Here is a 24108-nt window from a genome sequence, read left to right as displayed (position 1 = left end):
GGAAAAAGACAAAAACACACAAATAAACAAAATAAAAAGAAACGTCGGAATTCAAAAGGGAAAACAAGAGAAAAAGTTATCGAGAAAAAAATAAGTGAAAAGCTAGAGAAAAAAGAATACAGAAGAAGCACACGGGGAATATGGAGGGGAAAAGAAAAACAGCAATACACAGGAAGTAAAAAGCTAGGGAAAATAAATAAAATAAGAAAAAAAAATGAATAAAAAAGCAAAAGGGGAGAAAAAGAAATAAGTAGAAAGCTGTTAAACATATCCCAAAACAAAAAAGAAAGAAAAAGAAAAAAAGCTGGACAATAACGCCTCATCAGAACCGGCCTTTTATTGGAGGGAGCCGGTTCCCTCCGTTCACTTCAAAGAGCCAGCTCATAAACCAGTTTCGTTCACGAAGGACAAATTACTACCAAGCACTAGCTTTAGTTGTCATATCCGCTAACCCGGCGGGCTAAACATCCGTAGCCAAGATAGCTAGCAATCGCTACTTCGTCAGTTTCAAAACATTGTTTTGTTTATAAGCTCTCTAGAATGACCTGAAAATCTCCAAATCGTCCGTGCACGTTTGATGAAGTAGTAATTTCTTAAGTTTATGTTCGATTTCGTTTTCCATGGCCTCCCGCTAGCCATTTGGCTAACTGTTCATTCAACACCATGGCAAGTGCATCTAACGCCAACAACTTAAATGCAGTACGGGAGACCATGGACGGTAATAATCACGTTAAATCTGCGTCACTGTCATGTAATTTCTTGCTTTGCATTGCTTTATTGTGTATGTTTTTGTGTATCTTCACAGTGTTGCTTGAAATTTCCAGACTACTTAATACTGGACTGGACATGGAGTCTTTGTCCATTTGTGTTCGATTATGTGAGCAAGGTATCAACCCAGAAGCTCTCTCCACCGTTATCAAGGAATTGAGGAGAGCATCTGAAACCCTGAAGGTACGCAGGCTCTATGGTGAATTGAGACCTGATATAATACCAAAACAGTGATGTGTGGTGAGGTTCGCGTCTGTTGAGGCTGTCCGATTTAGAAAAAAAATAACCTGCATCTTACTCATCATTTGATTGGCAGACAAGTCAAGTCATGTTTATTTGTATAGTCCTTAATCACAAAAACTCTCAAAGGGCTATAAACTCTAGCATATAAAGAACGTTTGATGATCTCAACTTATACATTTTGAATGCAACCATAGATAGGTCACACTCTATTTTGAAAAACAGTCAACGCAAAATTTCAAATTAAATACTGGATGGCTAGATAATTGATGATTCAGAGATAGACACAAGTGATTTATTCTGTCTTGAGTTGGAGAAAAAGCCTAAAGGTCCAATCTCTGCTAATCCGTGAGAGCAGTGCAACGTCTACAAATAGTCTATGTAGAAAAGATGCAATAATGTATACAAGAATTGTGATACCCCCTCCATTGCGGGATTCCACGCGGCTACAAGTGAAATCTGCAAAATTGAACTCTCTTGAAATAATGAGTTTCTTTTAATTGAAAATATAGAACTTGTTTTTTTAATCCACTATACATTCTTAAATACACAAACAACTCAAATAGGAGCCACAGCTAAAAAACACAAAAATATTTGATGCCTTAGTAGACAAATTGAGTTGTTTCCAAACTACCCAATAATCGTGTACCAAGATGTACCTTATTAACTTAATGCGTAACTTTTGCTTTTGAGAGTGTGTAATGTAGGTGACATTGAATTTGTTTTAAACCGACATGATATCGTAGGGCAGGGGTTGGTAACCTAAAATGTTGAAAGAGCCATATTGGATCAACAGGGAGCCACAAGGAAGTGCCACAGTGCTGACCTCTACTCATACAGATGCTCCCCTACTTTCATCCATTCGACTTTCGAACAATGGTAGATACAAAAGATTTTTTTCGGGATGTCTAAAAATATCTGGACATTGCTGTAAGTTAGATTTTGTATTGTATGCACCTTTTTCCGAGTACAGGATATTACTGTAGATAGAGATAGATAGATAGATAGATAGAGATAGATAGATACTGTATTCATCCCTGAAGGGAAATTCACATTTCCAGCAGCATCCCTGAGCTGAGAACAATACAATAATAAAGCAAAAAAGAATACAATACAATATACAAATAGCTGAAGTACCTTTTAGGTTTCGAAAGAACCGACTCTTCTTAACAATCCACCACAAAAAATAAATCCGCTTCCTCATTCTAGTTAGTGTGTAAACATACTACCTGTTCTGTATCTCTAGTGCGCTAAGAAGTTTCTATTGTTTAATATCTCGTGCAGACATTCAATATGGTTGGTGTAAAGTGTAAAGAAGAGGCAAGCCGTTTTTTTTAAACATAAGTGGAATAAGAAAGCTTGACTGGGTAGAGAAAATGGTTGGATCGCTTTTTCTCTCAAAACGGAGGAGAACCTCTTGAAGGTTATCTTCCAAAAGTAAGTTACACTTCACTTTATTTATCTTTATTGAGCATATTATTTTATGAAATGTTTATTTTTTAGTACAAAACAATACAGGTTACTTATACAAGTCTTAAACATACTTATGTAAACCTTAAACATACAAAATATAGCACTGAAGCAACTTACGAACGATCGTCCGGAATCTCGTTCGTAAGTAAGGCAGCGTCTGAACTTATTTTCAAGTACTTTTGTTTCAAACCAAATGGGTGTGTTGCCATCTCGTGGACATAAGTGAAATAATGCCCAATATGAAATAAACAATAATAAACAAGTTATATAACTTCACACGAAGGAATAAAGAAATTCCAATTTCAGTCCAAGCCTTTCCCAGATGACTTTGGCTGCAGGTTTGGGTACACCTTGGACTAATAGCCAGCAATTTTAAAATACTCCTAAAGGGCCGATGGGTATTAAATGACCTCTCGAGATTGTTGTATTGTGTCGTGCAACCAAAACGAATGCTTAAAAACACAAAGAGTAGAAGCTATAGAGCAGTGGTCCCCAAACTTCATATATGTGTATTTGTATTTGATAATAAAGTTGGACTTTTGCAATACAATGTTCCTTAGTTATGAACTATTTTCATTATTAACTATTAGTTAGTAACTATTTTATACGGCGCAACAAGGGTTGTTGACAAGTTAAAATGTTATATTTTGGGATTTTGGTGTTGTTTTGTAAAGCAGAAAAAGTGAAGTACCAGCATATCACCACTAGATGACATAGTCTCACAGGTCAGAGAAGGGTGTTTGGGGCAAGTCTCACGGGACCTCACGTGATTTAATGACTCGTTCAATAAATCACTGTTAATGTCAACAAGTAAATGGTGTCGTGTGAGATTGACATTTACCATCTATTTTGCAGGTGAGATGTTTATACTGGTAACACACTTACTGTGAGGAGGATAATATGTGAAAATATGTTTGTAAAGGTTGTTTGTGATGTCTGTAAAGTTTACAAAAAGTGAAATAGTACGAGTGCGTCGTCCATTAGCATAAGCAACAGAGTGAGCTATGCTACGTTATGCGGGACTGGGTCAAGAGTACTGTGGTGTTAACATGTATATTTGGTTACCATATAACACAAAGTGAGTTGTTTAGGAAAGTACAGTTATGGTGTTTGTGTTAAATGATTCTTGAAAAGTACCAATTGATGGCAATGTTATTTTGTATTTATATGTTAAAGGGGACCTCACGTGATTTAATGAGATTTGTTCAATAAATCACTCTTAATGTCAACAAGTAAATGGTGTCGTGTGAGACTGATATTTACCATCTATTTTGCAGGTAAAACAACAAGAACAAAAAAAAAAAATATATATAAAACAAATGAACCCCGAGAGGGTTATTTGGTAATTATTTATTTCATAAATAGTGTTATTTATTTCCTGGCTTTTTTCAGTGAAGAGCCTAGAGAGGGTTATTTGGTTATTATTTATTTCATTAATAGTGTTATTTATTTTCTGAGTTTTGTTATGTGACGAATCCAGAAAGGGTTATTTGATTGTGGCTTTCTGGAAAACAATACATTTTTACATTTAAGCACTCCTGCAATCATCACACTTTTTCTGTTACAAACTGACCCCGGCCCCTCATCAGAGAAGGGAAAAGTTATGTGGCCCTCACAGGAAAAAGTTTGGGGACTCCTGCTATAGAGACTAAGTGACCAAATGGCAACATCTTTTTTGTCATTGCTTTTTTCCCTCCTTGTGTTATTGTATTTTAAGAGTAGTCTGTATAGCCCTTCAAGACTTGTTATTAAGGAGTATACAAATAACAATGACTCGACTTGAATCTATTAATTTATGTGTTTATAACTCCCCTTTTATTTATTTTTTTACTTAAAAGGAGCTCAAAGTTTGGGTCAGCGTTATACACGAAGTCATGCGGTAATATATTACTGTATATGCTCAAAAAAAATTGTTGACCACGGATGGAAAACATTGAATGCAACCACATCTCTCGAATTAACAAGACACCTAAGGTCTATTTTTAGCAACAATATCTGAATCTCTATCGTGGACGTTTTATTAAACAAAAAAAATACGATAATTTCGATGTGCGGAGACGGAGTGCCTATTTCATTCCTCGCCTCCCCTCACCCACACTGTAACGTGAGTTAGTTATTGCTGTTTAGCGCTAATACTTCTCCATATTTTTAATGATATACTGGTCCCGTTAAATGGTAAGTTAGTGATCCAGCCATACATCCATCCATCGTTTATCTGCAACGCTTACACTGAACTGGTTGCCAATCAGTCGCAGGTTTGTGAATCAGTCACTGATTTAGTTGGATTATTGGGTACTTAATTAGCTAGCTAAGTCAACCAATACTTCTATTAGCCAGAAATGTAGTATCTTGTCATTCAGTAATTTTTACCCAGTTAGTCGGAAAATATCTTGACAGTTTGGTTGTTCATCAGTAATTAAGGCAATTTCTCAGTCAGCTGGTCAAGCAGTCAATTAGCTGGCTTGCTAGTTAGTCAGTCCTTCATTTGGTTTGGTTTGTAGCTAGTGTTGCTAGTTGGTCCTGCAAATAATCAGTCAGTATCGACATATTATTAAAAGAAGGTCCTATTAACTTGTGTCTGCTAAAATATTGACTGACACAAAGCCAAAAATGTTTCTTCAAGACTCCCACCATTCGTCCACCTTAGGTGAGGTCCATTGGCAAGCTTTTCTTTCCCATTCCATACTGTACGATGTGTTTTTACACACAACATCACTGCACCTGTATAGGTGGGTCAGGCATATCGATGGGTTTATGAGGGCGCTCCTGGGTTGGTTCCGAAAAGGAAACTTTCCACACATGATGCCTCTTTCAAGCTCAAAGATGCAGATGATGCTGAAATTCACAAAAAAACAGAGATTCATTTTAGAGAATGGAGAATAGACTTGTCCTGAAAAATATTAATAAAACAAAAAAAAGCACAACGAAGGCAAAAAATCTTTGGTGTATCTGATGATGAAGGAGACTTTGAGGACAGTAAATAGATACTCTAAATGTTGTTTTGGTGTGGTGTTTTAAGTTCAAGTTGTCAATAAATTATTTTTATCATGGCCGCACTTATTCAACAATGCTTAGTTTGAGCTGAGAAAAGGTGAAATAAAATATACGGGTTTAATTTAAAAAAAAATAGGGATGCGCGATTTACACAAATTCTGGTAACTGTTTCGTAGATTTTTAATTTTATATTCCCATTATGGCAGGTGAGCCACAGCCTCACCTGCCTTCCCTGACTGCACGTCACTGTGCCAGAGGAAGGCCAGTGCATGCACTTTTAGACATTGGTTGAATGCAAGTGTGTTTGTTGTGATGTATCTATCACTGGCTTTATTATTTTTCTTTTTTTACAGGCTCCCGAAAACGGCACGAACTGAAGATGTCAGTCCCCACACGTGTCTCCTCCACTTAGCCTATTTCTTTGCTTTTACTTTGGAACATCATGTCGTTCGTTTCAAAAAACACTTTCCAAACATATTCTGAATGAAAGGTTTAATCAAAACTGCACAGAGGAAGGCCACCTGATGGTGCTGTGACGTTCTTCCAATTTATTTAAATCTGGTTCAATATGAACAATTTATGTCAAGTGATCGATTTCAAATTTAGCAGATTTGTTAAGAAGTCGTACTTTGGCGAAAGTGTAATTCAAACGTTTTTATTTTTCATGTGGTCCCGTCGATACCTTTTTAACTTAATGGAGTTTTGTCCTGTTAAAATCTCAATGTTGTGATGTTCTCAATGTTAATTGCCAATTGATACACAGTCTTCAATGCACTAAACTTCCTAATTGCAAATGACTGGCCTTTTTTTAATTTTTTGAATGTGGAAACATTTATACTAGTCGTGTAACAAATTTCAAATGTACCAGCAGATGAAAATATTCTCTTCTTGGTCAGTTCCTTGTATAGAGTAAAGCATTTCCCCTAATATAGGCCATTTGAATTTTTATGGAGTACTCGGAGGAAATAATTTTAAATGTATGAGACAAGCTGGAAAGTAATCTAGTGATGCACTATGAGCACTCAAATGACTTTCTGAGAGTTATGTTCTAAAGATGAAGTAAGTTCCTATCACAGTCAAATCAATACCAGAGCTGTATCATTGGGTATCAGTTGCATAAATTGCTCATTTATCTGAATTTGAGCATTTACCTGCTTTTTAAGTCAGTTGACTTCATATTCTGCAGGCTGGTGTGTTCTAAGAGAAATATGAATGGTGTAATAAAGGACATGCTTTTTCTCCTGTCGTGGGTGCTTCCCAACTCTCAATTTAAGTCGGTATGTCGATCGGTGTATAGACACTGCATAACTATGATAATCTGTTGTACTTTGTGGTAGCATATACTGCACCTACCAGAAATATGTCTTAATTTAAACAAACAATCAAGTGTTAAAGTGCTGTGATCAACCTTAAATCACGTACCCAAGTGCACAGTACACTGTATTCATTTGTCCACAGTCTGCACAATAGCTCTATTCATCTTGGCCAAAAATGCTGAAAGCACACAACTTTCCTCCACAGGCCAATATCCAGGCTTGATGCAAGCTCTCATCTGCGAGGGCTTGTATTACGGCCTCATTTGTTGGGGGGGATTCAACTTCCAATGAGGGCAAGTTTATTTGCTTCTGCTGCTTTAAGATGTCGACAAATGAGGGTTCCCCCACCCCTATTCTTCCCACCCTTAAGCCATCTGACAATATCACCCCTCTGAGGAAGGCAGCGTGTGAGCGCCTCGGTGTTGGCGTAAGCATTTTCTGCTTTGACTGACAGGCCTGCAGTTTGAATCCTCGATTCGGCTCCTTTTTTGAAGGGAGGATCTGCTCACGCACTATGCAATGCTCCTCAAAGGAGGAATCATCTTTCTATAAAGCGGGGTTGTAAAAGTACTACGGTAATATTAAATTAGAAGTAGTTACCTGTGTGGAAAATGAATATCACTTATTCAGATCGAGTACTTCAACATAAAACGGAGCCACCTGCTGTGTTTACCCCAGTGACAAATGGCAAAAAATAGTAGCTGGATGTATTCTGCCATATAGTGTAGGTTTATAGATTCTCAGTGACAAGTTTATGATTTAGTAGACACTTCAAATAAGGAGAGAAGACATCAATTAATTTTGAGCTAGTAATGGGGACAGAAGAGAACTTTACAAAAAAAACCTTCGCAATGCCAATTTCCAGATATTTTCTAAAAGCCCTCCCCTAAGCCCTTTGTTTTTATCAGATCTCCTTGGTTAAAAAGCAGACCTGCTCTAAAGAATATGGGAATCAAAGAACATTATTGGCCAATAGTGACAATGATGTGATAAAATTGTACACCCTGCCCGCCCTCTCATGCATTTGATATGCCCTCCTTGAGACTGATGCGGCTATGGAGCTGCATGTTTCTGACCCCTGCCTAGCTAATCAGAAAACCTTAGCAATCCGTCTTGACCAAAGAGAAACCATTTGTAATTGCAGTCGAAAAGCAAAACAAAAAATACACAGGGTTTGTATGGGTGCTTGAAATCTTTGAAAATGCTCGAGTTTTAATGTTGTATTTTTAAGGATTAAAACGTGCTTGCATTTTGGGTAAAGTGCTTGTAAATACTTTAGATTGTTTCCATGTTTCTCAATAAGTTCTTAAAAATGACGCAGACACTGCTCTCTGTTGACTTCACTTTTCCATTGCCTTTCGTCTTACATACGATGTTTACAACGTTTATCAACGACAATAAAGACAATTTTATTCTCTTCTCATGTGATCAACGGCAGCTGTTATGGGTTTGTATGGCATTGTCCTATGAAGCATTCTCACCCCCTACGGATTGCACCAAGAGGACCAGTTCATGCTAACCTAAACAGGAAACTCTGAAATTTGTATTGCTGCAAGGAATAGGTATCAATTATGGACATTATAGGCCATGCAAAATAATTAAGTAGAAGTAAATTATAAAGGGAAGAACTTACTGCAACTGAAAATGTCCCCTACATATTTTTGTCATGTTTACCCAACACTTTTATACAAGAATAGATTTGTCTGAAAAAATGCACACACAAGATTAAAAAGGGGACATGTAGATCACAGATATATTTGTGGATCTGCAAAATACATGATTCACACCAGATTTCTTATTTAATGGTACTGAAGAAATTGGAAATTTGGCTTTGAAAATCCATAAGTGCTTGAATTTGGCCTCGATAAAAGAGTACGAACATTGAATACAAGATAGCACGTTCTTTGACAAATTGAGGAGAGTTGAGACTGTATTTTGCCAGGTAAGAAATCCACTCGAGTGACACTCATCAAATCTCAACAAATCTTGCTCAGTACAGCTACAATATAAATAAACACTCAAGTTCCTTACCCCTGTTTGGATATGAGTGAGGCCTATACATGGGATCATCTCAAATTATGCTCTCCATAAAGTCTGGTAGGGGTATGAAGAAAGGCTTGGAGAGTGAATCCTTTTTTTCCACAAAGCATAACAGTTTCTTGATTGGTGAGTGTGGGCGTGGGAGTCCTCCTTGTTTGATGTCTTGCTCCTGATCCCCGCCAGACACTTTGATCTGGCGTAAAACAAAAATATTCCCAAATCCCACAGTCCTGACTGGGTAGATTAGCGGCCGTATATGCATAAACATCTAAAGGGGGAATGCTCAAGTAGGGCAGTGGTCAGGTCACATGACTGCAGTAACTTCAAGCAGGCCCTCACATCCAAAACTTCTAAAGGTGTTTATGTTTGTATGTTTGATAATTACCCGTGGCCTGTACCTTATAATTATTTTTTTCTTAATAAACAAGGGCATTCTCATTTAAAAGCGCAGGACCCTTGCGGCGCCGTAATGGTCCTGGTGTGGGGAATGGAGGGTACAAGAAATAATTAGACTGATTAGTGGTTCCTTGTATGCAAAAAGCCAAATTATGGACAGTTCCGTCAAGGTGGAAAAACAACTATTGTTTATGCTCAACTTCTGAGTGAGAAAATGAAAGAAAATGTGGTACACTCATCAGTTTATAATAATTACAAAAAATATAGCCTTTGTGTGATGTCTGATGAGATATAGTCCAGTTTGGGTGCTCATTAGATGATCAATTAAAGAGCTGGACTTACTTTGTGTTTGATGCACATTTGCATTAGCATTCTTTGCTCTTGGGTTTGATAGTGTTGAGACAAAGGGTTATTTGTGGTTTATCCCATTTCTTTTTTAATTGGCATTCAAAAATGAAAAGTGAAAGGAACCGTTTTTTTTTTTTAAACCCTACCCAATAACGTGAAGGTCTTCTCATTTTTGACTGAAAGCACAAGCATCAGCCTGAAAACAAATACAGGGAAATTATCTGGTGCCAATGGACCCTTCATCTGGCGACGTGTATAGTATATTGTATGGCGGAGGAAATTTTGCAGGATTGTTTTTAAATCAACGTCTAGGTTATCTGCATACCCTCACATCGGGATCTGTAGGGACACCCACTTGTCAGCTGTCTGCTTCACACGCTACTGCTTTTTCAGAATAAGATCTCTGCTCATTGAGTGGCTTAAGAGAGAATATCTTGGACTGAACAAGATCATATGACTTCACCTATGCCTTGCTTAGTTAGAATTAGATTGGTTTTGTCATTGAAAAACGTTGGGAAAATTGCTTAATAAGTTAAGATAAAAGGAATGTCCAAATTATAGGAAAAAGGAAGTGCTTGGAGACTGGCCTAAGTTGTAAGTGTATTTGAACAATAGTGCAGTGAAAAACAGTAGATTTTAACAAAAGTGTAACAACTTTTAGCAGCAACAAAATTCCAAAATAGGTTAATGAATAAGATATGAATACCGATGTTTCTATACAAAGGCGAGCTACACATTTTTCACAGTGTTCTCCTATCACAAACTGACACAGGTTGGTGCAGAAGCACAGTGCAGAAACACAGACTAGTGCAGTAACGAATGTCTTTATTCAGGACATGGGAAGTCAAGGGACAAGTCAATAATTGTCCGTGATGCAGGCGAGGAGTTGGTTGTTCGGTAAACTCGATCAGCAAAGGCGAAAAAAGAAGGATTCAGAGGGCAGTTCTCCTGATCTGTAAAGGCAGGCAAGGGTTCTGTAGACTGGGATGACATCGAGGCTGCAACAAGAGGGCTTTGAACATGATAAGGAAGGCAACAAACTAGCACAGAGCCAAGGGGAGAGAGTGTTTAAATACTAAAGAGCGAAAGTCACGTTTGGAAGGTAATCAGGACAAGTGATAGCTGCTGGGAGGAGTATAATTGAACCAGTAAATGAGTGACCGAAAAATATAAGGAGACAAAGGGTGGAGAAAGAGAGGAAGCCCACAGAGACACAGGAAGCAGAGTTCAGGTACGTGATATGTCCGTTTGTTTAGGGTGGTGATGGCCCCCGGGAAGAAGCTGTCTCTGAGCCTGAAAGTCCTTGTTTAAGGGATTTGTAGTACAAACCAGAGGACAGCAGGTCAAAAATGTGGTGGCCAGGGAGAGAGGAGTCCTATGTAATGTCTGCTCTTCAGCGATATTGCAATCCAGCAACATGCTTAAGACTGGCCAGAAAGCAGCCAAAGATATTCTGGGCCGTGTTGATGAGTCTCTGTATGATTTTTCTTTCTGCTGCCATGTTCCCAGCATACCACACCGTGACACCATATGCAAGGATGCTCTACACTGGGGATTTGTGTAAGGACACCAGCGGTTTATGTTCCAGGTTGTTCTTCTTGAGCACTCTTAGGAAGTGGAGTTGCTGCTTGCCCTCAGGACCAAAGCCCCGTGATAATAAAAAAAAAGAGACTTTTTAAAATTTAACAGGGACTTTACTAACCACATTTGTTCCCTTTAAGACTCGTTTGTTTCTTTAAGGTTTTGACACGAGAGCTTTCAATTTTACTTGAGTTCCTGATATACAGAGTGATGCAGGATTAAAAAAGAATATTACAGCGTTGAAGTAACAGTGACATTTTAATATTTACAAGCCAAACAGCCCAACGTTGCAGGTGGTTTGTTAAAACGAGGGCATGAGAAACAATTTCATTAATCAAGGTGTTGGTTCTGATAGAAGATTGGATTTGGGTGCTTGAAGTGGTTGGTGGTCGGGAGCTGCAGTACCCAATTTGGCCGCCAAAGGGCTTTAGACCCCATAAAGGCACAGATGTTATTGTTTTTGTTGGTATTTATTGGTGGTGCCTTGACCCCAACATAGCTAAAGACACTTGCTGAGGTCTAAATTCAAACTGGAAATTTTTACGAAAAGCGGTTTAGCCATTTTGGAGCTTATAAGTCACATTAAGACACACACAAATCAGGATTTATAAAGTAATTTATTATATTTAGATCGATTGAATAATTGTAAGTGCTGGTGCACATTGGTATCTTTCATTTAACACCGGCTAAGATGCATCAAAAGGCAAACACATGCTTGACTTCAAGGGGACTTCAATAATTGATTTATTCACATATCTGCAACCCTCAATGCTTAATCCTTTTGCCTTGTGTTCGGCCTCAGAGGAGTTGTGTGACCTTGTTCCAGCCTGCGCCGATATACCACCCTTGATTAAATACAGGACACACTTCTAAACGTTTAATATTAAACTATTTAGCTCCCAATTAAATTCACGGTCGGGAAATTGGATCATAAACTCTTTTAGGGATCGTTAGCAGCCATTAGACGGGATAATAGCGTGGCAATCAAAATCTACTGAAAAAAAATAAAACAACTTCCAAAGTCTTTTGGTGACTTTGTTGTTTTTGGATCTTTTCCAAGCCGATTAATTCTGAAATGATTGATTTACAGTTGTAATTAGCTGTCTTCTGCTCAGAACCTTAGTAATCATAGATTTGCCTGCTTGTTTTAAACTATTAATTGGTTTCATTAACAATCGCTTAATTGAATAACAATTAGCAACCTTGGCTGCACCCCTTCTCTTGTGTTCGCCTGAGCAATGATAATGAAAGCAGCATTTTATCAGATTGCAATTTGGAGTGTTGGACTACATAATGACGAGTATGATATTGGGCTTGTTAGTTTATTCGAGGGGGGCTCACTGAGGCGTTGAGATGGCATTGAGCGCTTTGTGTTTAACAGGTAGGCACCATATGTCACCGTAATCAGCCGGTGGAATCACATTTGGTAGTAAAATTGTCTTCTAATAAAAGCGGCTAGTAAAACAACACGGCCTAATTCAATTTCGGTTCGGCTTCAAAGTGAACAGCTGCTCTGGTTTGTTGGATTGTTGAACATTCTCGCAAATGAAGTTATTGGACATTGACAAAGTTTTTACAATATGGCCTTCATACATAAGTGTGGCAGATTCTGAATACAACTAATAATGTGACGGAAAGGTACACATTTGGCTGCAACATGTACTTTGTGAAGAAGGAAAGGAAAGCTTTTCTGAGCTTGCGCTTATTTCAAAAGCAAGTACAGGTATGCAGGTTCCGACTGGCATTTCAGCAGTCTCATATATGCATTGCCCTGAGTGCAGGATCTCTTTGGAGAGTGTGCACGTCCAAGACATGTTGTGGCCTTCTATTCTTCGAGGATCAGTAGCCAACAAGTGTGCACTTTCAGACTGTTGTTTGAACATCTTTTAGCAGGCAGGCTCTTTAACTCTCATCAGTGGGGTGTGCCAAGCATGTACTTCAGCCTGGAGTATTAGAATTGGAATTTAACTGTCTCGTCATTGATAACAACATAGCAAACATTTTTACTACTAGATTAGAAATGTCACTCAAGGATAAAAACTTTATAGAGACTTAAACGGAATCAGATGAAAAGAATGTCAAAATAGGCCAAAATGTTGACAAAGGCAATGCTTGGAGATAAGCCTAAATTGCAAGTGCACCTTAATTATAGTGCAATGAAAAAACAGTTCATGTTAACATCCATACATCCATTATCTGCACCGCTTATCCTCAATAGGCTCACGGGGATGCTGGAGCCTATCCCAGCTATCTTTGGGCAGTGGGCAGGGGACACCCTGAACTGGTTGTCAGCCAGTCGCAGGGCACACATAGACAGACATCTCACTCGTTCATTCACACCTAGGGACAATTTGGACCGGACAATAACCTGACATGCATGTTTTTGGAATGTGGGAGGAAACCCACACAAGCACAGGGAGAACATGAAAACTTCACACAGGAAGGTTTGATCCCATGACCTCAGAACTGTGCCGCACACGCACTAACCAACGTGCTGCCGTGCTGCCCTGGATCTTAACAAATCATCAAAAGATAATGCAAAAATAAGCAGCAACTAAAATGCCTAAAAAAGTCAAGAAATAAAATGACTATTTTTTTTTCTTTTATACAACACACATTTTTATATACAATATATATATATATATATATATATATATATATATATATATATATATTAATATTGGGCTCTTGTCCAGGGTGGTGATGACCCTGGTGAAGAAACTGTCTTTGAAATTGTTAATCATTGTTTTAGGGACCTGTAGGGCCTACTAGAGGGCAACAGGTCAAATAGGTGGTGGTCAGGGTGAGAGGAGTCCTTTATAGTGTGGTTGGCTCTGTTGCCAGCAAATCCCACAGAGTGGGTAGGGAGCAGCCAATGATTTACTGGGCTGTTTTGGGGACATTTTTTCTGTCTGCTGCCGTGCTCACAGTATACCACACCATATGCCAGAATGCTCTCCACTGTGGATTTATAGAAGGACATCTGCAGCTTCTGGTTCATGTTGGTGTGGTTGTTCTTTCTGAGCACTCTCTTTAACGAAGCTGTACGGAATATGGAGCGTTGTTACTCTCTGCCGCCATCTCCTCGGCTTAAGTCAAGACCGCAGCCTCGGTCAGCTTGTTCATGACGCATGTACAAGTACGTGCATTTCTTAAACCTGCTCAAATAAACTTTTATCTGATCTATTTTAGGGTTTGGATTGGCATTTGGACTCTAATAGATGTAGGCCTTTTTTTTACTTTCATCATTTTCATGCAACACTGACAAATAAAAAATTAAAGCACTCCTCCAAGCCCCATTCCTCAAACCTAATATTTTCTTTCCTGAACAGCTCTGATAAAAGTAAGACGAAAGCAGATAGACGCAGTGAAAAATAAAGCATAAGGTCTCTTTGAACTCAGTTGGGCATTCTTAATACATACTTAATAGAAAAAATATATTACTTTCAACTTATTTGGGACACCTCCAACGACGCATCCAACCTTTGAATATACTTGATTCGTGCGTCCACATCAGAAACTTACGAGGGGCAGCATTTCTTATTTTCGACTCTATTGTCTAGGCACATGAAGGCAAACGCGAATGAAATGACAACTGTAAAAGCTCCACCATTGTCCAAATACAAATGATCGAACTGTACGTATGTTGTTTTTCTTTTAAATGCTACTGTACACTACTTTTTTTCATGAAGTTTGCAGGCAGAAAATAAAGACGGGGGTGGACGAGCTGTCCACTTCACTTTAAAGAAGACAAGAGCAGGCACATTGTACTGACAGCTCGCATTGTACGCGCGTGTGTGTGTGTAAAAAAGAAAGTGGACAAGGCGAAGAATGCGTGTGTTGGGAAAACAGAAAAACTGGGAATATGTGAGAGGCTAGCATGTGTGCGAGCGTGCGTGAGTGCGTGCGTGTTACAGTGACAGCTAGTATTCTTCGTGATTAATGATGTGCTGTGTGACTTGATAAGTGCTTCAGAGGAACAACGCTTGTTTCAATTAGACCTTGTGAAGGTCGCGACGCCGTGCCGGCCTCTCATTATCATATCCATAATCAATCCACATTATCATAGGGCAGCGCGCAATGGATGTGTGTGATATCTTGGTCACATGCGCTCACATACACACACATACCGAGACATCTAATCACATATCAAAACACAATGACATCGTCTCTCATTCAAAAGAGCGTGCGTGCACACGAGCACATCCTTCACTCTGAGTTGATTTGAATCATAACAGTGGCTGCTGGGACGGATTGTCTGTTCGGATTAAAAGTGTGTATCAGAGAATTAGGCGGCGTTGATGGTGGTGGCATTTCACATCCCCTCTGCAGACACAAATGCCAAAGCATCATTCTGTCTCCCCCTCCTTTGCTCTCACACTTTAACACACACACACACACATTTATCCAAGAAGACCCTGGGGCTTTTTTAATAGAGGCAAAGCCATTCGTATGGTTTTAGCCCTCTAATGAGAACAGATTGAGTGGTATTTACACTTCATCGGCTGATCTAGCCACCTACACATTTTTCTCCTCGTGTTTCACCACCACAGCCAAAAGAGACAGGTGGAGAGGGCCAGGACTTTGGATGAAGGAACAGCGTCAAGTGTACGTGTTTGATAGAGGAACTAAGTGTTAAAAGTCAAATCATGTTCTAGAAAGCTCGACTTGGTTGCACTTTATAAGCGTAAATAAATCTATCCTCACAACAATCAGTAAATCGTCATCCAGGTCAGGTCACATGTATTTGTATAGCCTTTAATCACAGAAAGTTTCAAAGGGCTGCACAGACCAATTATAACACCCTCTGATCTGATCTGAAACCTCAAGATGAGGAAAATGAAGAAACATTGAAAAGGGGTCAACCATGTTGTAAACACAAGGCCTGTAAAACTTGAAAAAGTCTTAAAATTGATAACTGCAAATTAAGGCATTTTAAAATGTCTGAAATATAATTCTCAAATGTTTTAATTTACCCATCTTATCTGCACAAAAGAACTAATAACTGTATAACAAGTAGACTGACATAAGTATGTAATGGTGTGTCGTAACAATTTTTTTACTATCGATTTCTGACCGATGAATGCAATGTATCAGTTGGAATATCCAGATTTACTCGTTTTCGAGAATGCAGCATTACGTTGGAGCTTTACTTCTCTAGCCTGCAGTTTGGGATGGAAATGTGTAGGTTGAACCCATTGTGGTTTAAAGTATAACTGGCTTCTGACTGTACCAGGCAATGAGTTGGAGGGCTCTGCTAGCTGACACCCGAACCCTTTGCAGCGGCGGCGTGGCGGGTTAATGGCAACAATCGGGCGCGGACCTCTGTCACAGGGTCGCCAAACTGACACCCGTAACACGTTGCGGCGGGGATAACGACATCAGTTGGGTGCAGAGCTCCATCGTGGGGTCGAGGCGGCGTGACGCTCCACCAACACAGAATGTTTCGGTTTGACCCCACACAGCCACCCACCTCTTTGCCCAGAGGACCGGGAGCGCGGGGGCTTTAGGGGGCAGGGTGAACGGTTGCCCCGACGCTCAGTTGCAGCCAGGTCATTGTCGGCTGGGTTCAGTTCTATTGATATCCTTTCTCCTTATTGTGAATGTCTACTAAGCTTTAAACTTTTAAACTAATACAGAGACTGGGAGGTCGCTGGTTCGCGCCTCGGCCGAGTCATACCTAAGACTTATAACATTGGTAAAATGGCGGCGCCCTCTGTTGGCTGCGGCTGCATCGGCTCGCTACAACGGGTCAGGTGTATCGACATTTCGTTCTGTGAACATTGTTACAAAGAATGACAATACAAAGGAAATTATTATTATTATTATTATTATCAAATAGTAAAAAGTAAATTAAAATAATATATTGACGCCACTTTGTTTTTTAGTAACCTATAAGATTTATAAAAAGAAGGAGCCCATGGAGGACCTTTAGAACAGTTTGAAATTTTTGCATTATAAGGGTTTTTTTACAGTCCTTTCCTGTTCTCTTTGCAAGCTCAAAAATCATTCTTCTGTCCTTATTTCTAGTGACTACTAAACTTTTAACTTATCAACTATCTACCTATCTATCTACCCTGGTCATATCCCTCAAGAGAGGTGACCGACAACAAGACAAACACATACAAAAACAAAGAAAAGAAAAAAAGGACAAGTTAAGCACCTCGGCACCCAAGTTGGTCACTCTTTCGTCCCTCCAGATGAAACGGGACACAAGACAGCGAATATGTCACTCGGGTCTGGGTGACACAAGACACTCTTCTGTTTAACAGCAGGGCCCGACAGCTTTGACTGGTTTACCCCTGCCGCATCATACGGGTGCCCTGCCCATCCCTTAGAACACGTCCAAACATCCCACTATCCTTTCAGAACACCTATCCACTCATTTCTATCACCAAAAAGAGCTCTAGCTTCCACTATATTTAGACCTCTTTCCTGCAGTGAACTCATAACACCATCCATCCACGTGAATCATGGCCTTCCTCTTGGTCTCCTTCCATTTACTTCTGCTTATCAACAAATAATTTAAAAAAGTAAATAAAACACAAATGAGTCTCATTTTTATAATGTTTACAGTACAAGCTATCACATCAAATTGACATTTTCAGGAACGACGAACCTATTATATTCTTTAATGTTAGTCATAATGGCATAACTCTGTGTTCAAGTGGCTTTTGCTGTGAAAAGTTTTATAACCACCTGACAGACATAGACTAAAGCCTTAAAGGTCTTGACAAGTAGATATTTCTTTCTGATAATCAGGGCATTGTTTGATTTCAGGAGATCCTAACAACAATAGCTGCTGTGAAAATGAACCCGTGACCTTCCTGTTGTCAGGCACAGCCATTTCCCCACCCCACGCATCCTGACTGCATAGATGGAAAAAAATGCACTAAAAGCTTTAAAGGTGAACACACAATAATTTGATGGGTAAGATTGACGATTGACCTATAGATGAGATAATTCACTAATGTGGCAGGAGGTTAAACGGCACGTTTAAGGTGGGCTTCGCTAATCAGCGCCGACGGCTGCGCGAGCTATCTCCTGCAGATGGAGAGCGTGAGAGTCGTGACATTTCTATTTGGCAAAGAAAAGGCCATACTCAGCAGGAGTTATCAAAGGCAAAAAGTAAAAACTTGGAGTTCGCTATCTCCCCCCGCACCCCTCTTCCCTCTGGAGATACTCATGTTAAGCATAATTAAGCAGATTTGATTAGCATCAAGCCTGGCTTCCTCTCTTGACTTTTAATGAATGTAAATCTACCATCTACATCCTAAAGATTAATTTCTGCCAATTAAAAAACACAAGAGGGCTTATTGGAGAGGGTTAGGTGCGGTGGGGTGGGAGTCTTGTCAGAGTGGGAGGGAGAAAAAAAAAGAACGGTAGAGTCATTTGAGTTGGGAGTACAGTTGAATTTTATCCCCTTTGTCCCCTCCCAGTTTTCGTATTGCGAGATGGTCTCTGGAGATCCGTGGCACTCCCTCGCCGCTGAGATCATTATCGGCACAATGTTCCGTGAAAGCCACTTTGAAAGGACTGCAAGCTCCATATGTAAATGACAGCATGTCGTGTGTGTGCGAGTGTGTGGGCGCGCACAAGAACAGGTAAAAGGGTCAATTTGTCAAGACAAGGTTATTGCTGACTGATTTTGAGCTTTCGATGTCTTTGCATGACACCTTTAGCCAGACGGCGTTTTATTGGTTTAAACATTAAATGGGGAACACGATTAATGAAATATATCAATATATTAGCAATGGCTCATATGATATACTGTAGGGCCCGTTTGTTTGAAATTCTGTTTTTAAATCTATACCAGCATGAATATTAAATTGAAACAATTCAAAATGGTGAATTTTCTTTTTTTTTTAACAGAATATTTTCATTAGGAAATTTTTAATAAAGATAGAAGTGTTGAGTCGGAGGTGGAAATCCCATATTTTGCATTCTTGGATCCCAGATGCATCACGTTGCACCTTCAGATATCCTTCTTTGTACAAACTTTGTAGGGTATCTCGGACACATTACGCAAGATGAGAGGTGGTCCTCACATTTAGAACATGGAATAATAAAAAATGTAACTTAGGTAAAGAACAATTTAGCTGACATCTAAATTTCTGGTTCACATCATTTTGCTAAGATAAATAAAAAGCTTTAATAAATGGTATACTTGAATTGGTTCATAATTGACAGTCATTATTACTGGGTTGCAGGGGTGCTGCAGCCCAGCCCAACTGACTTTGGACTTGGATATCAGCCAGTCAGGGGCACGCAGGGACAATCATTCATCTCCAAACTCATTCCTAGGGACAATTGTAACAATAGACCTGCCATGCATGTTTTCTGGTATGTGGGAGGACACCAGGGTAGCTGGAGAAAACTCACGCAGGCACAAGGGTAAACCGCAAACTCCGCACAGGAATGCAGGTAGTTGGAATTACCTCGAAACTGTGAGGTGGATGCACTAACCAGTCTTCCACTATGCTGGCAGTGACACAAAACAGGCAAAATACTTAATCTTTCACAAGATTATAAAAGACAATTAACCTGTAATATAAGATTGGAAGACCATAACGATTCACTAACACATAGCTCGGATCACCGCCAAGGTCCAAACATAGTAAATAGTCCCAAGGCCTGTTCTAAAGAGGCGTTTAACACAATTATCCCGAAGATCCTCGTGGAGTGAGTGTGCTCAGGGAGAACAACCTTGAACAGAAGCTTCTGGTGTCCTTCTTTTAAGTTAGGGTGGAGAGAATTCAGACATACGGTGTCTCAGATAAAAGATAAAATGGTATGCATTTATATAGCTCTTTTCAACTCACTGAAGACCTCCCAAAGCGCTTTAGAATGTGCTTCACACTTTTCCCTTTTACGCACTAACCGATAGCAGTGTCAGCCATGCAAGGCAACTCCCTGCCATCGGGGGCATTAGGGATTCGTGTCTTGCCCAAGGACAGTTCAACATACAACTCGGAGGAGTCGGGAATCAAACCTGTGGCCTCTGGATCCCAAGACGAGCGCTTTACCTCCTGAGCCAATGATTTAAATCTGAATCGCAATGGAAAATAAAGCATAAGTGCTCTCTAAACTCAGTTCAGGCATTCATAACACATGTAATATAGAAAATATTTAACGTTAAACTTTTTAGGACACCACAAACTACGCACCCTACCTTTAAATTGGTATTACTTCTTTGTCCTGAAGTGCCATGTCTAATCTCGTTGTAAACAATGTTCACTTTGTTGTTATCAATGACAAAAAATACAATTCCACTCATGAAGATAGCTCACTGATAAAAGTATGTACTTTCCTAGAAATGGTAATATAGAACATGGGTGTCACACATATGAACCGTTGGCTGGATAAGGCTCGCCAACTGATTTATCCGACCCTCGAGACAATGCTGAGAGAAGTGGAAGAGAAAATAGAGCCATCACGTCAAACCTGCAATTTGAAATATGTCCACTGAACGTTGCCAAAGCCAGGTGCCATTAGGAGAGCAAACCACCCATTGTAGCCTTATTTGTTGACCACTATTTATCAACCAGAGAATGTTTTAGGAAACCCCTATCCTAAGGTTATTTGATCTAAAATAGAAAACACGCACAATTGCACTCCCTGAACCGCAATAGTTTCTATACAAAACTATGTTTTTTTATTTGAGTGATTGGAAATTATCAGTTAGCACTTGCATTAGAAAATAAAGAATAGCACCTGGGTGTCTTTTCAGAAGTTTAAGAACCTTTAGCTCCTTTCTATAATAAAAATGAAATCTAACAGAAAAGGTTCCAAACTTTGAAAAACATTTTGAATAAAAAATGAATAAAAATCTGAAAAAGACTTTCAATCATTATTTCAATCATTTAAATAATTTTAATTGAAATAATTACCATTTAAATTTCTGATTGTGTGTTAATTTTATCATGATCTAGTTTGCCTGAGTTTCCTTGGGTTACATTAATTGTTGTAGAAATTATTTTATTTTTTAAAAACCAATGCACGGTTGATAAACACTTACGGTTCATGGATCCCTTAAGCCGCCTGGATCGTCGGGGCAACACTGAAGACCAACCCTCGACAGCTTTCTCCTCTGTTGACGGTTCCTGGCCTTCTTTTGGGTCATGTCAAAGTTGGCACCCGTTCATTCCTTGATGTTGTCAGCCCAGTTCTTTTTTTTATCTTCCTCTCCTCCTGCCCCTTTGGACTGTGCCCTAGAGAATAATCTTGGTCAGTCCTGATGATCTTGTGACATGACCATACAACTGCAGTTTTCATCTGCGCACTGTTACAAATAATTATCAGTATGACAGTGTAATGCCTTGCGATTCTCTGGCAACCAGTCCAGGGTGTCCCCCTGCCCAGTGCCAGAAGTTGGCTGGGATAGGCTCCAGCTCCCCCACGACCCTAGTGAGGATAAGCGGTGCAGATAATGGATGTATGACAGTATAATCAAATTTTACGACCCCGAATAATAATTGCAGTTTAATTGTGAATCTTCTAAGGATCCTCAGCCCTACAGGCTACAGCTAAGGCACACTTTTTATCCCATTAATTTACGAGTGTGTGACAGTGGTTTTTCTACCATGTGGCCTCTGAGCTAAATAAGTTTGACACCCCTGATTTAGAATTTCACATTTTTGCAGAGTTGAATACAGATTAAAGGGTTTCACTTTGAAAGTCAACAGGGCATTCACGTAGAATTATACAACAGTGTTTGACCAAATGATAACCCTTCTCGCAAATATCATAGTTAGGGTAGACAAGTGGGAGCTTGATACTGGAGGCATCTGGCTCGAGCTCCCGTCCCGTCTTTTTAATGCACAGATCAGGACACTCAAGAATGGTGGTCCCGCTGCCTGGGGGCTTACCCCTAAGGTAGCAGGTCCAAAGATACTTGTATGACAGACAACACACACCACAAAGCAGTCAGTTACACCATGAACACCCAAGGGAACTATTGCTATCATACTAGATACAGTATTCGAATTATATAATATGCTGAAAACGTATGGAGACAAAAAAAAGTGATGGAAGTAGTGATGGTGATTATGATGATAATGAAGGGACTGTGTATCCACAGAGCCAATGTAAATAAGTATATTTATAATTATTTTTACATGTGAATACACAGGGAGTCTAGATGTGGGATATAATTGTTAATGTTAGGACCAGAACGGACACAGGACCCAACTGCGTTACGTTTCTCACAAGTTTTATTAAAGGAAAGAGGAAGGGCTGCGCACCCACGATCCGGCGTTCGCTAGGTGCTGGAAGCAGGTCGCTCTGAATGCGGAAGTGGCTCTTCCGTGGCGACCGATGGCGGTGTCGGGAACGGAACACAGGTCAATAGTCTGGACAGGAGAGCAAAAATGTGGTCGAGGTTGGAAGCGAGTCGTAGCCAGGAAAAGAAAGTATACGTGGCCAGGATCAAAAGCGGTTCAAAGCCGGGGGACTGACAGGAACAAAAAACAGGTAGGAGTCAGGGTTGAAAAAGGCTTGCTGAGGTTCGCAGACTGACTGACAAAAGGGGACAGATAGGAGTGGGTTTAAATAGGGACAGAGAGCCAATTATAGACCGAGGCAGGAGCGGGCACAGGTGAATCACATCAGTAATAATGACAGTTAAGGAAGTCTGGGGGTCGGACTTAATAAGCATAAGCTTCTTCCTACTCCCTTTCGAACATGTAAATTAACATTGTTTGCGGTTTGTTTTCGATTTTTGTTTTGTTTTTTATTTTGTCATGTTCGAAATAGAAGTTTCACTCATTCATTCATTCATTCATTCGTTTATTCAGTCTGTCAAAACGTAATCTCAGGTGTAAAAAGTACTACTTGTTTTCAAACACAATCAGGATAGTGACTGTTAATGCTTCAAACAGAAAAACTTGGATCCATTTTTCAAAGAAAACGTAATTACCAAAATGTGAGAGCAAGATTAGTTATCTCCAAAGGAAAGCGTTAGATACTCCAGTAGACTCATAGTCAGTTCATGTGAAAAAATGTGTAATATTAGGCTTTCATACAGTAAATAGGCTTATAAGAAGTTTATGTAGGCTAATCTCTCGCCCTCTCTCTCTTTCTTTCTCCGTGCATGTTTGTGTGTGTGTGAGAATATGTCCAGACTCCTCCTCTTTATGATAATGTGACAGGAGCATCTCCTTCTGTGAGACAAGCTTCCATTCTCAATCAACTATGTGATCTCTTTTCGCCCTCAAATCTCCACTCTTCTTGCCTTTCATCCTCTCCTCCTCGATTCGTTCCCTCACGCGAAGCATCTAGCGCAAAGTTACTTTGTTTCGACTTCTAAAGTTTACTTTTCGAATCTCTTTCGGCTTTGGGTTGCTAAATCGCGCGCGAGGAACATGGCAACTCCCGCCGCTCCGAATCATCTCCCCGTGGCTCCGCTCGGTCACCACGCGCCGGTGAGTTCCGTGTCCCCGGCCACTCACTCACCGCCACCTGCAGCAACCTCCGCCACTTCCTCCCCGGCTCCTCCGGCGGCGCGCCCGTCGCTGCTGCACCATTTCCGCGCGGACCTCCTACTCCCGAACGGCACACAACTAAAGAGCGGGGGAGTCGGCGTCATCCCGGTAGTTTCCGGCGGCGGGAATAAGCCGGTGTACGCTACGCCGTCCCCCGTGGAGAGCACGCCGCAGAATAACGAATGTCGACTGGTGGAGGTGAAGGGAGCCAAACTGGCGTCGTTTACCGTCAAAGACACGGAGCTCATTTGCCTCCCGCAAGCTTTTGACGTCTTCCTCAAGCACCTGGTCGGCGGCCTCCATACCGTGTACACCAAACTGAAGCGGCTGGACATCACGCCGGTGGTGTGTAATGTGGAGCAGGTTCGAGTGCTGCGCGGACTTGGGGCCATCCAACCCGGCGTCAACCGATGTAAACTCATCTCCAGGCAGGACTTTGAGACACTCTACAGCGACTGTACCAATGCGAG

The 24108-nt window shown here is 40.2% G+C and overlaps 2 protein-coding genes and 1 long non-coding RNA gene across 5 annotated transcripts in view; 2 read left to right on the top strand and 1 right to left on the bottom strand.

Moving 5' to 3' along the window:
* Positions 1-414: 414 nt before the first annotated feature.
* mzt1 (mitotic spindle organizing protein 1) lies at positions 415-6721 on the top strand. The gene is made up of 3 exons (XM_088351109.1): positions 415-718; positions 806-951; positions 5829-6721. The coding sequence occupies exons 1-3, from the start codon at positions 664-666 to the stop codon at positions 5850-5852; spliced, it is 225 nt and encodes a 74-aa protein (XP_088207235.1). The 5' UTR covers positions 415-663; the 3' UTR covers positions 5853-6721.
* Positions 5268-24095, bottom strand: LOC148353796 (uncharacterized). The gene is made up of 3 exons (XR_015852421.1): positions 23610-24095; positions 21175-21367; positions 5268-5316 (listed from the first exon to the last, which is right to left on the bottom strand). It is a non-coding gene; the product is annotated as an uncharacterized LOC148353796 (long non-coding RNA).
* The window catches only part of dachc (dachshund c), a 70749-nt gene continuing 69920 nt past the window's right edge, over positions 23280-24108 (top strand). Inside the window, exon 1 of one of the 3 annotated variants that reach the window (XM_088351106.1) lies at positions 23280-24108. In XM_088351106.1, the coding sequence (XP_088207232.1) occupies positions 23519-24108 (590 nt within the window). In that variant the 5' untranslated portion in view covers positions 23280-23518. The other 2 variants (XM_088351107.1, XM_088351108.1) reach the window with 2 other exon arrangements.

This window comes from Urocampus carinirostris, chromosome 13, assembly GCF_059441175.1.
Source record: "Urocampus carinirostris isolate Australia breed hairy pipefish chromosome 13, RoL_Ucar_1.0, whole genome shotgun sequence".
NCBI classification, from domain to species: Eukaryota; Metazoa; Chordata; class Actinopteri; order Syngnathiformes; family Syngnathidae; genus Urocampus; species Urocampus carinirostris.
Note: the sequence above shows the minus strand (reverse complement) of the source record. Positions and strands in the feature narration are given on the sequence as shown.

Excerpts from the sequence above, each read along its gene's own strand:
- mzt1 (XM_088351109.1), top strand. The coding sequence starts at position 664 with ATGGCAAGTGCATCTAACGCCAACAACTTAAATGCAGTACGGGAGACC. Across the intron at positions 719-805 it reads AGTACGGGAGACCATGGACG|TGTTGCTTGAAATTTCCAGA; the intron begins GTAATAATCACG and ends GTATCTTCACAG. Across the intron at positions 952-5,828 it reads GAGCATCTGAAACCCTGAAG|GCTCCCGAAAACGGCACGAA; the intron begins GTACGCAGGCTC and ends CTTTTTTTACAG.